The sequence below is a fragment of the Podarcis muralis genome, chromosome 12 (assembly GCF_964188315.1).
Source record: "Podarcis muralis chromosome 12, rPodMur119.hap1.1, whole genome shotgun sequence".
NCBI lineage: Eukaryota > Metazoa > Chordata > Lepidosauria > Squamata > Lacertidae > Podarcis > Podarcis muralis.
In genome coordinates, this window is record NC_135666.1 from 25280917 (window position 1) to 25293927 (window position 13011).

Here is a 13011-nt window from a genome sequence, read left to right on the forward strand (position 1 = left end):
TAAATGTGGCCCATCTTCACTACATAACAGAATCTGCTTCTTCAAAAGACTCCAGTGAGGAAATTTAGCTGTTTCATACAATATTGACTAATGTGACAAATAGCAGCTAACATTTAGATTTCTATCTTTAAGAGATTACTTTAAAAAAAATATGTTTGCAGCTTTTTGGGGGGGGGGGTGTATCCATGATTTCATTTTAACATAAAGCACTGATACCCAGCCACATAAAGGAAGCTGTAGTTTAAGTTACACTGCAGCTTTCAGTAATCTATATTTGGTGGTGTCTGTTTTACAAACCACTGCTTCATACGTAACACTACTAATTATAGAAAATGCTGTGACATAGCATGGTCACTTCACTCTGCACAAAACTGTGAACTTGTCTTATTCCAAGAAGCAGCTGCTGTCAAGTTTTCTATCAAAATAATTAGGAGGAAAATGAATAAATTGCATTTATGAACTCATATGCAAATAAATAGGGAAAACTTCAACAAAACTTAAAATACTTATCAATATAACCACAATCAATCAGTTTATTAGGGCCTTAGACCAGCAGATTATAATCACAATCTGTTAAGGTAGCACTAAAAACTAGCATTTATGGTGATACTTTAATTAAAATATATGCTCTAGTCCAGGGGTCTGCAACCTTTAAGACAAAAAGAGCCACTTGGACCTGTTTCCGAAGAAAACAACAACTGGGAGCCGCAAAACTCGCCCTTGTAAAAATAACTTTTTTGTCACTTTTTTTAATTATTTCTTTGTTTGACCCCTCAGAATTACTCCTCCTCATAGAAATAAACGTTAAATTAACAAGTTACCTTTTTGTGTGTGTGTGTGTTATTCACTCCCCTTCAAAACAGTGACCAGCGTACATGCCCCTTTTCAATGCAGTGACCAGCGTACATGCCCCTTACAATGTAGCGGGCGGGCGGGAAGGTGACGTTGGACGGTGCGTGACTAACGCACGCACCGCCCCCATGCGACGTCACAGCCAGTACAGCACCCGCCACAGTGGGGAGTGTCGGGGCACACAATGCGCCTCCTCCCCTCGCTAGTATCCGCCCCGGAGCCGCAGCAAAGGTGTAAAAGAGCCACATGCGGCTCCGGAGCCGCGGGTTGCAGACCCCTGCTCTAGTCCATAAGCAGCACATATTTCATTTTCTTGCAGTCAGCAAACCTGTTGAGTCTTCAGTTATAAAAATATGACATTCAAGGCCTTATATTTAAAGAGTTTATCAAATTATCAACCGGAGTCTCAGATGGCTGTATTTATATGTTTGAAGCTGCCTTGTGTTTGACCCTAAAAGACAACCTAATAATATATTAAATGAAATAAACTATCATGCTGTAAGGCAAAGTTGATTCATGGAGTGACAAGATTTGAAGGGATCTGTTTGCCATCTGTCCAATCTGTAAGCTAAAGGATAATTCTCATATCAACATCCATCCTTCTCCCCCAATTCCCAGACTGATTCAAATTGCTCAAGTTTAAGTGCACTAAATAGAACTAAGTCCACAGAACACTTGCAGATAAGAAAAAGTTGATAATTATTGGCTGAAGGGAAATTAGGCAGATCATAAGTAATATTCTCACTAAAACTCCATATAGGGAGACAGTAGCACAGCATTTTAAGGGAGGAATTAGGCAAATCCATCTTCATTTTCAACAGTTGTTTCTTTGAATAATGCAGACACTAGACTTAGAATTAATTAATTTAGGGCAATTTAATCATGTCAGTAATGATGGGTTTGAGTTACATCCCAAACATTTTGCTTAAAAACTCCTACAATATTGAACTGCAAAAAAGTTTCAGAACCAAGTTGTAAAGTGCACTACACTCTTACACATGCCGATACTGTGACACATTGGTACAGGGGAGAGGAAAATGAGTTGATAAATTACATCAATCAACTAAATGGTTCTGCTAAGATGAGGTGTGTGCTCTAAGCTCTTTCTAAAGTGCTTTTAAATGGTATGAGAAATTATTTTAAAAAGAAACGCTTTATTCAACAGGTGACAGTATTTAGATAACTCAGAGGAAAAATTAGATGATAGACTGCTTGATCATTTCAGAAAGAAGATTCCAGAAAAGGGAACTTTATTTCTGCCAAAAAAAGGTGATGAAACAAGATTTCAATATCCAACTGATTTCAGCAATGCATTACACAAATACAGCAAAACACAACATAAAATTTCTAATGAAATTTTTTAGAAAATACTATGCATTAGCCACATAAACAATTCTGCTGAAAGCGCTCTCCAAATTTCCAGTGCCTTTCAAAAATTCTAAGGCTATGAATGCAGTGTACATAACTTGGAATTAACACATTTGGTTTTCTAGTTTTTCCAGCAGGTGTCATGCAGTTTGATCTTATCTAGTTTTATTTCTGCTTCTTCCAAATGAAATAACAAAGTGTTTTAAACAAGAAGTGTATACTTACCCAGTTCGTGACTGTCCAACTTTATCACAAATATCTAAGATGAGCCCCCAGTCTTCAGCAGTATTCATTTCACTAGTTGCTTTTTCTAAGTGACACAAAAATGCTTGGAGTGAACTTTACCAAGTAAGTGAAACTTCAGTATCAACTCTAAATAGAAATGCATCAAAACTGATATGGTCATCCTACTCTGAATTATGTTGACACATTCCTAGATGCAGCCCTAATGTAGCAGTGTATGAAATTCGGGTTGAAACAAAGCAATATATGAACTCTGAAGAAAACATAGCACACTTGTAGTTCTGAGGGTGTGAACATGTTCAATAGCGGCATCTCATTACTCAAGACATTAGCACATTGGTTTGTCAAGTCAACACATTTCTGCTGCAGCCGCTCCAGTAGATCCTGCAAGCCAATAATAATCATCTACACTATCATGTACTTGCTTGAACTTTGCCTTGAAATGTAGCTCAAAAACACCATTCCTCTGACTTATAGTCAGACCCAAAGGTGGGGCTAGGAAGATTTGAAACAAGTTAGAACAGGCCAAATCAGATTGGGCTTTACCACCTTACCACCCACTGTGTAATACCTCTGCTGCTACCAGCCCTTCCTTCTTTCCAACCCTTACAACAGAGTTGAAGAACCTGTGGCCCTCTAGATGTTGGGACTCCCACCATTTCTGGCTCCGCCTTATGAGAATTAAGAGGTCAACATCTGGTGGACCACAGGGTCTCCATCGTTGCCTTACAAGCAGGGACAGCAATGGGGAGCAGCTCTCAGCATTGGAGGCCTCAGGCGAGGCTTGAAACTCTCTACTCCCAGGAGTCCTCCATACTGTCGTTCTCTTTCCTAAGGATATGTTTGGAGAAAGGGGAAGGAGAATGACAAATCAATCATCTTTCATATCAGTCCTGCAACGGGCGAATGGAATTGGTCCCAGAGGCAGTAGCAATGAGCAAAACCTTCAGTTTACCATTTCATTCCTGTTTCTGAAATTCAGTAGTATCATTACTCCCATCTTTTTCAACATTTTATAACTGATTGGATAATCCCGTGCTATCGTTAGCTGGCCAGTTTGCTAATTCAACCTTTAAATACATACAGTTCTGGGGGGGGGGGGGACAGTTTTCCTCCAAGTCACAACACTTGGCTGTGCATAATGAACTTAAGCCCTTAAAGATTCATCTGCAAGATTCATTCTGCAATACATATGCTATGGCATCCCACATAGCTACAAGTGGAATGAAACTACCAAAAATAAACCATTTGCTGTATGTCCTGGAGTAGCGTTAAGTTGTAAAACTTACGTTTGTTATATACCCAATACGCAATCCTAAATACGCATTAAAAACAGAATTAAGGTGATAATAGCTAATGTAAAGGTTTGATTTGCATAATAAACTCAAATTTTCATGTCTTTCTACAAAGAAATCAAAGATCTGGCATCAGTATAATGTTAGTGCTGCTTCTGCAATGAGCAAGACTATTTTTATGAATTCATTGACAGATTTATTTTTTTGTAATGTCAGCTGGCTAGAATGCTTTCCAAACAATCTTGGACACAGTCTTATATGGCTCTGGTTCTTCAAGAAACCTCTGGTTGACAGCTATGCACACACATAATATTTTCCTTTCCAAACCAGTTCCCTCCTACTAGCACACAGCCAGATGAAGCTACATCTCTACTAAAAATTAAACTACACCCCCATCCACCCCACCAAAAAAAATCTGGGAAGAAGTCAAATCAGAATGCTGTCTTATGACTTGTTAGAACTTCCAAGACTGATAATCTGAAGAATGTATTACAGTTTGTCGCCTGCCTTATTTCCAAGATATAGAGCAGACTGAACAATATTACAGGCACAAGAGACATGTGGGGTCTTGGCAGGGGCTGGGTTGAATTAGACTGCTTTCTTATCATTACTGTTCCTTCCCTTGAAAGTCTGCTGAGGCAGCTGAGACCGTTCTGCACATCCTGCTCTGCCAGGAAACCAGCAATTCAGCACTATGGCAGTTGGGCACATGCTTTCATTCTCATGTATCTTTCACAAGCTGACCATTCTTTTGCTTAATCTTTCAATATAATATTTCACACACAACAAAGTTAAAAATATTTTAAATAAATAATTACAGGAATTATTAAACTAAACCATTTTGTACTATGTGATAGGGTCTTCGATAACTTTAATATCCAATACAGCTTTTGCATCTAAATATCATGGCTTGCCCAAAGACAGACATTATCGCCATTTAAGTTAAAGTAAATACTCACTAAACAAAAATGCTTACCTCCCTCAACCAGGACTAATGACAGAAAACAGAATTTCTGCCTTTGAAAGTTTCCAGACTATAGTAAACCTGCAAGATGCCAATACTGCTATCAGCCCAGACTGGCTCACTCCTCTAGTAGGAGAGGAAAAACAAAGCACTGTCCTGTCTACCAACACTAATACATATCCAACAGTAATTAGGTCAAGCACCAGCTGTCCACAATAAACAAACCTGTAACAAAATAAATCCTTGCAATAAAAAGCCACCTTAAGTATTCTAACTGCAAGTTAAAACCTATACATTTTTTAAAAAATGTAATATAGCATTCAAGGACCCAGGAATAAGGCATGTGAGCCTTATGGGTTTAATAGCATTTGACTGCCATCACAGGCCTAAAGTGCTTGAACACCAAAAAAGGCCAGAAGCCCAATGGTGGTATAACTAAAAATATGTAATACTGCATTATTTCTATAATCCCTGGTATTAGTAATTTAAAAAATAATAAATGCTGTATACTATGGTAACACCAACACATTATTCAAAGCAGCACTAAATTAATTTGTGGCTTTATTTTATTTAATTAAAATAATTACATTAAAAAGGATCAAACTCTGCCCACAAGCTTATGAACTAAACTAGAGGTGGGAAGACTTCAGGCCTGTTGGACCTACTTTGTTTGTTTTACTTCCACACAAGGATCTACCAGTGCCACATGCAAAATATATACAGTGATAATTAAATAACAGGGTGCATTTCTGAATACCTTTTGGACTTTGAACTTTATTTTCACTACCAGAACTGAACTCCCAGTCCTTTCATATGAAACCCCAATCCCAGTCAACTTTCTTTATTAAAGCAGCCTAATATAGGTGGAAAAGACATTTTGTTGTTGCAATTAACAACCAAGTAAGGAATCCTTGCCAATCTATTGCAAATCCTGATCTACTTTCTGCCCTCTTCTAACCTAAACAACTGTATTTTTTTCACTGATCAGATTTCCTGGTTTAGCCCAGTTCGCAAACAGCAACTTTCTCTGGTAAGAAAGCAATGGCTTCCGCACAGGCACCACCACAATGCTATTTCAGTTGAAGAAAGAAAAAGATAGTCATATTGAAGCTACACGACTTCTCTTCTAGCTCCTCCATGGAATTCATTCTCAGGAATAGAATCTGCAGTGTTGCTTCCCAAACAAAATTAAATACTTACTATTAATGCAAGATGCAGCCTTTTACTGTGAATGTTTACTCAAAAGTAAGGCCCACCATGTTTACTAGAACACACACAAATGTGTGTGTATTCAGTTGCAACCCAAGTTTTGACAGTGCTGTAGTTAGCTTTTTGAGTTCAGTGACTGTGCTCGCAAAGTAATGTTAAAAACTATGGTGGAAATGAAGTATCCTTTTCAAAGAATGTTGGCTTGTCACGTTGTTTGAACAAGGAATGCTGACAGGTTAATTACATAAGTCACCTTTGCAACCAATGGTTTGAAGCTGGCATGTTTTAGAAACTTACTAGAGTTTATCATAAACTGTGTTTTCTAGCATGTGTAACGGAACAAGCAAAAATTATCTGAAAGGGAAACAAATCTCTGAAAAGTGATATGGATGAAAGCTTGTAGGCCCAATGCTTTGCTTGGACTCACTGCAGTTCATCCATACAGCACTACACAGTGTGGGACAGAGGGAGAGAAGGAAGAGAAGAGTTTGGATTTGATATCCCACAGTATCACTACCCTAAGGAGTCTCAAAGCGGCTAACATTCTCCTTTCCATTCCTCCCCCACAACAAACACTCTGTGAGGTGAGTGGGGCTGAGAGACTTCAAAGAAATGTGACTAGCCCCAGGTCACCCAGCAGCTGCATGTGGAGGAGCAGAGACGCGAACCCGGTTCATCAGATTACGAGACTACCGCTCTTAACCACTACACCACGATGGAATTCAATGAAGCACCGTGTAAGCTCTGATAAAAACAAACATTATGTTTTTACATGTCATCAGTTTATTCTACCTTCAATTCAAACATTACTAGAGTGCTGGACAACTTCATTAGTGAGCTACACCAGAAACACTAAACAAATCCAGTGCATTTTATGGTAGTGCACAATCCTTCATTGCAATCCATGATGAATCAGCCATTACATCCATCACACCTCATTTCTGAGGTTTGCAGCAGCATCTGGTTGACCACTTCTTGGGCCTATCTGGACATCCCTTTGACACATATTGTGAAACTGGAAGGTCTTAAGGCTTGTGCAAACATATTCACTCCCTCTCCCTGCTTCTCTGTACTGTGGGAGAAACAAACATTTGAACCTTAACATTCCAGTTCTTTTAACACAGGAGCTCCCCTGATGCTGGCACATTAATCTTCCCCTGTGGGAGGAAAGTGCAGGACAGGCAGGAAAGTTACTATATGAACTTGTCTGTTCCCAATCTTTCCCCAGGGAAATCTTGATACAAAAATAACATCTGAATAAGATTGTGTGCTCAGCTATCCAGTAGCCCATCTTTGGTGTGACAGAACAAGGAAGTTCTTATTTGCTGGACATTCTATGCTCAGTCTCTTCAGAAACAACCGTTTCCCCTGGATTTCTGCATCTGAAGAAATAATACAAAAACTGCATTTTGCATTCATACTTTGTTTCAGCTCCTCTCAGACTATCCCAAAATAACAGGTGTGGCCTTGTGACAAATATCCACATGTTTTTATGAATCACTGATGACTCTACATAAATACTGAAGTCAGCCAGTCATGAGCTGAATGAATTCCAACTTACAACTGACAACAATCTTGCTAAAGCTCTGTTGTCATCAAACTACGACTGCAAAAGCTGCTCCCTCTCTACATATTATATAGCTGCTTCCAACATATTAATTTCTTTAGTGTTAAGTTCTGTGTAGTATTGACCCTATCTACCCCAAGCCTTTTGGCCTTTAGTTCCCCTTTCTCTTACCAAAAAGAAAAGATATTTTAGAGATAAGCCAAATATGAATGGGTAACAATTCAGAGTGTGTGGCTCATTTTCAACAATTCTTACAATGAAGACACTGTAGGTTATGAATGTACCATACAGACCATAATATACAGTGATCCTGTGTATGTATGTATGTGGGAAAGGGAGCTGGCCATATATATACAGTATACACACTGGTAGGTCACAGATGGCTGTAACTTCCAAGTGCATAGCTAACCCTATCCATGATAAGTAATTTTAATCAGGTGGTAAGGATTTTATAAGCCACAAGACTTTCTACAAAACAGTTTATAACAGCAAATACCGCCTGGCAAACCACTAGAACTGGAAGCCGCACACAGTTAAAGCCCATTACTTCACCTTTGGTGGACCTTGGGAACCATAGTTTGTTGAGGATGCTGAGAACCGCACCTGTGCATGAAGCAAACTGCAGTTCCCAGGATTCTCCCCTGTCCCAGGAGGGGTTGTCAGGGCTTTAAATGTATGGTGTGTATGCAGCCTATTTAAAAATCACATCCGTCTTATTACAGGAATTCTGAAGCAGCAACAACAAAAAAGTTACTGGATAGGCACTCAATGAGGACTTACTTTAGTGGGAGAAGAGGAGATAGAAAGGGCTGAGAGCTACCAAGTGTAACCAACTTATTTAAAGAAAGAACACATAACTTGTGAATGTACTGTGGTACCTCGGGTTAAGAACTTAATTCGTTCCGGAGGTCCATTCTTAAGCTGAAACTGTTCTTAACCTGAAGCACCACTTTAGCAAATGGGGCCTCCTGCTGCCACCGCGCCGCTGGAGCATGATTTCTGTTCTCATCCTGAAGCAAAGTTCTTAACCCGAGGTACTATTTCTGGGTTAGCGGAGTCAGTAACCTGAAGCGTCTGTAACCTGAAGCGTCTGTAACCCGAGGTGCCACTGTACTTATCTTTGGGCAAGTCACATTCTAGTCAATTTAAGCTACCTCCTAAGATTTGCTGCAGCGATAAAAGGGAGAACCAACCTACACGTTTCCTGAGCTCTGGGGTGGATTTTAACCTTAGTTTTTTTTTAAAAAAACAACAACCTGGAAAATAAAGAAGTGTGGCGTGGTGGGGTGGGGAAGAGACCCCTTGTCCTCTCTTAAAAGAGCTTTAAAGGATGGAAATAAAGGCGATGAAAAGACACATGACGCGCCTTTCAAGAGCTAAGCCCCACCCCGCCTGACATATGGGAAAGGGAACTTGACAAAGGCGAGACCCTCGTGCAGGGAGAAGAAAGGCAGGTGGGAGGCGGGTCGACCCCCGAGGGGAGATGGGGAGGGGGTCGCACCCAGGACGGAGGAGGGAAGGAAGGGCTGGCGATGGGGCAGGAGGGCGAGGGGGGATCTGTGGGTCGGGCCCAGACTGACTGCCCGGGCCTCCTTCCTGACTCACCCACATCCTGGTCGAAGGGGTTGCTGGTGAAGAGCGGCATCTTCCCAGGGCGGCGGGGGGAGAGCGGCGGCGGCGGCTGAGCAAGGCGAGCTTCCCTGCCGCCCCTCCTGGGCGGAAAACAACAAACAGCCACAGACGCCTCAGCGCAGCGACTGACGGAGCGAGGCCCCGCGGCGGCTTAGGCTCCGCCCCCACTCGCCCTCCTCCTCCTCTTCCTCGCGCTCCCTCTGTCCGTTTGGTTCTCCTCTGTCGCCGACGCTTCCGGGCGCGCGGTGCATGACGGGGAGCGGCGGGGAAAAAGAGGTGTCTACCGCACTTGCCTGACGGAGAGGCGGGCGCAGCGAGGCTTCCCAACGAGAAGCGCCTGGGAAACAGCGGTCGTTTTTATCTCTCCCCCGTCCCAAGTTTCCCAACCCTGCTTCTGATTGCCAGACAGGGTTGTGTGGATGGGTCAATGGAGTAAAAAGCCCTTCAGGCGCGCTTAGGAAAGCCGCTTGCGTGCCCCTCCAATGAGATCTCCTGGGTTCCAGGTGTGTAAGGATGGCTGGTCTGCCAGGTGAGGATGCGGAGGCTGGACCAGGCAAGTGGGACCCGAGTCAATGCATAGCAAACCTGTATGCACACACACTCAACAATCAGGAGAAACTATGACATCGGGGACAGCCACCACTCGCAAAGAAAATGGGCTAAATGAATATATGGTAGGATATTCCACTATTGGGCAAAGCAAACTCTGGCTGGGCTGGGCAAGAAGGAAGCATGGAAACTCCACCCCCATCCCTGGCAGGCACAAGCTAGTGGCCAGCAGATCGAAAGCTGCAGCACCTGACATTTCTGGGAGCTGTCCAGCATGCCTGAGCCTCAGGGATATGGCCAGACAGCAGCTTACATTGTTGCCCACAGTGCTGCTGGATCATGGACCAAGGAACGGGTGAGAGACACTGTAGCCTTGCTGTTATAGGATATTGAGAGGAAGGGCATAACTCTCCCATGGAGGTCACAGCTGACTCAGCTTACTCAGGACTGGACAGGTATATCCTTCTCCTCCCTCTTTCTCTTTACTTTAGCAGTGGGTACTGTGGCAAATTGTCACACTCACTCTTCAGGCTTTAGGGTACTCTCACAATTAAGGTGTGTGCTGAATGATTTGCTACCTGCCCTTCTTATTGGGCATCAGCTTAAGGGCAGAAACACATGTTCAATGAGACAGAAGAGTGCCAATTTCATTCTTCAGCAAGGATGTCTGAATGGTCACTCCTGGAAATACTATAGGAAAGGAACTTTAGGATGAGCCAGAAACAAAAAATCATGAATCTGTTTTATATTAGGATTGCTTTGCACATTAAAAAAGAGAATTTGACACACGTTCAGTCTCTCTGGGTGCACATGTATTCCCAAGTTGTGGTCCCTTATCTTAATTCAGGTGATCTGCAGCATGCTGATATTATATTAATTTATAAATGGGTTTGTATTCCTTTTTTATTTCTCATATTGCATTTTATTGTATTACAATTTGAATTCTACGGAATCTAAACCTAAGACAATAAAATTTAAGAAACAGAAGAAGCAATAAAAATACAGTTAAAAATCATACAGCACCTAGCCCAGCACATTATGATTGCAGAAGAACCAGTGAGTGGTCTGCCAAGACCATCAAGCGATTTTCAAGAGGTCCATGGGGGGAAATGGTTTCGCAACCATTGCATTAGGAACAAAAGAAGGGTCCTGCTAGTCCGACCAAAGGCCCATCCTATATGTTGCATTCCCACAGTGGCCAACCATATGCATGTGAGAAACCTTGATATTTCATATGGGTTAGTAAGTTATAAATATTGTGTGTTTGGGAGATTCCATTGTTGAAGGAGCCAGGCAAGTTTCTTGGTGAGTTAATCACCCTAAGTAGTGGTCCTTAGTATAAGAAAGGAAGTTGCTTTCTACTGGATGGCCAATGGGTGGCTAGTAGTGAGAAGGACAAAAGCCAGAGTTGAGTTCAGTGAGAAAGCTGGGCTACAGACAGGCAGAAACCGGAGAGTGAGAGCCATGCCTGATTTCTGCTTGAATCCAAAGCTGTGACTATGGGAGAAGCAAGACCTTCTGGGATGTTAATGCTGTGAACCATCACAAGTTGTTGTTGTTGTTTAGTCGTTTAGTCGTGTCCGACTCTTCGTGACCCCATGGACCAAAGCACGCCAGGCACTTCTGTCTCCCACTGCCTCCTGCAGATTGGTCAAACTCATGCTGGTAGCTTCGAGAACACTATCCAACCATCTCGTCCTCTGTCGTCCCCTTCTCCTTGTGCCCTCTATCTTTCCCAACATCAGGGTCTTTTCCAGGGAGTCTTCTCTTCTCATGAGGTGGCCAAAGTACTGGAGCCTCAGCTTCAGGATCTGTCCTTCCAGTGAGCACTCAGGGCTGATTTTTTTAAGAATGGAGAAGTTTGATCTTCTTGCAGTCCATGAGACTCTCAAGAGTCTCCTCCAGCACCATAATTCAAAAGCATCAATTCTTTGGCAATCAGTCTTCTTTATGGTCCAGCTCTCACTTCCATACATCACTACTGGGAAAACCATAGCTTTTACTATATGGACCTTTGTTGGCAAGGTGATGTCTCTACTTTTTACATCACAAGTTGTATACATGTGTAAATAAACCATATATCCTAAAGACAACACAGTCTCTACTGTCCCTCATTGCAAGGAAACCAAACTCTGGGCGTGCAACAATATGTTTTATTTTTAAAAATAATAAAAAATAAAAAAATGTATATTTCCACCACAATTGTCAAGGAGGATGGTCCAAGAGGATGGTCCTGTTAGAGTGAAAGAGCAACGTGGCGCGGGGAGGGTGCGGACGAGTCCCAGCTTGAGAGGCGAGTCTCGTCATCCTGGCGCACAGAGGCAGCCGGGTCTCTGGTATCCTCCGCAGTCCCTGCGCGGCCGGGAGGGGGCCGGGCGAAGCCTCCGAGCAGCTGTCCAAGCAGCAGCTGCCGCCGGGCTCAGCGAAGACGGATGGGGCGAGCGCCAGAGCCAGCTGCCTGCGCGCCCGACTCCGCCTCCGCCTCGCCTCCTCCGGCCGCCCCCCACGTGTGTCCGTCTGTCTCCGCCTGGCCTCCGGGGAGGGAAAGCATGGCGTCCAGCGAAGAGGACGGCGGAGCCGGCAACGGCTCGCTGGAGGAGAAGGAGAGCGGCAAGGCGGCCGCCCCTCGGCGCCGCGGCTCCGTCACCACCGCCTGGCTCATCTTCTACAACATCACCATGACGGCGGGGTGAGTGAGGGAGAGCGCGCGCCCGGCGGGGCTGGTCGAGCTGCGGGGCTGGGGCTCTGCCGCCGGCCGCTCTCTCGCTCGCCCGGGGAGGAGAGAGGGGCAGCCGGGGCGCCCTCAGACCAGGGGCGGGGGCGGCGGGCGGCACAGAAGGGCGGCGGCCGCGGGGGGCGAAGCTCTGGCTTGCCTGCATTTCCTAATACGGTGCAGCCTTCCAGCGAGGCGAGCACGTCATGCCTCTAACCCGCCGCAGAGGTTAAGTATAGCCCCAGCCCGGAATGCCGGGCGGGGGTGCACTGGGGCGGCGGCTGCATGGGGCAGACTGCTTCCCTCGGCATAATTTACGGCGGCTGCCGCGCAGGGCGCATCCCCGCTCGGCCACGGGCGGCCGCTTGCTTCCCCTGGCGAGCCGCGCTCCCCTCCCACTCCCGCAGGAGCGCAGGCTGCGGGGCCCTGCGAAGAACACCTGCCCGCCGTGCCAGAAGCTGAGCGGGGACAGGCTGCGGGTTACGCCACAAGCCAACCCTCAGCCACCCTCCAAAACAGAAGAGCCCTGTGCCACCTTGAAGTGTGCTGCCCAGCTTTCGACGTGGACTCAAAGAGCAGAGAGGCGGCAAAGCGCTCTTGTTCTATGGGCAGCTTCTTC

At 44.3% G+C, this 13011-nt stretch overlaps 2 protein-coding genes across 6 annotated transcripts in view; one reads left to right on the forward strand and one right to left on the reverse strand.

The window, feature by feature from the left end:
• Positions 1 to 9340, reverse strand: part of STAM (signal transducing adaptor molecule) — a 24130-nt gene extending 14790 nt beyond the window's left edge. Inside the window, exons 1-2 of the mRNA XM_028751204.2 lie at positions 9104 to 9340; positions 2446 to 2530 (exon numbers count right to left, since the gene is read on the reverse strand). Of these exons, the coding sequence (XP_028607037.2) occupies positions 2446 to 2530; positions 9104 to 9143 (125 nt within the window). The 5' untranslated portion in view covers positions 9144 to 9340. The remainder of the gene's footprint in view (positions 1 to 2445; positions 2531 to 9103) is intronic.
• The window catches only part of HACD1 (3-hydroxyacyl-CoA dehydratase 1), a 22507-nt gene continuing 18393 nt past the window's right edge, over positions 8898 to 13011 (forward strand). Inside the window, exon 1 of one of the 5 annotated variants that reach the window (XM_028751209.2) lies at positions 8898 to 8952. Coding sequence is in view for 4 of the 5 variants with exons in the window: in XM_028751206.2 (XP_028607039.2) it covers positions 12112 to 12368 (257 nt within the window). In the remaining variant the exon portion in view is untranslated. Of the gene's footprint in view, positions 8953 to 9494; positions 9805 to 12047; positions 12369 to 13011 lie in introns of those variants that run through there. The other 4 variants (XM_028751208.2, XM_028751206.2, XM_028751207.2 and 1 more) reach the window with 4 other exon arrangements.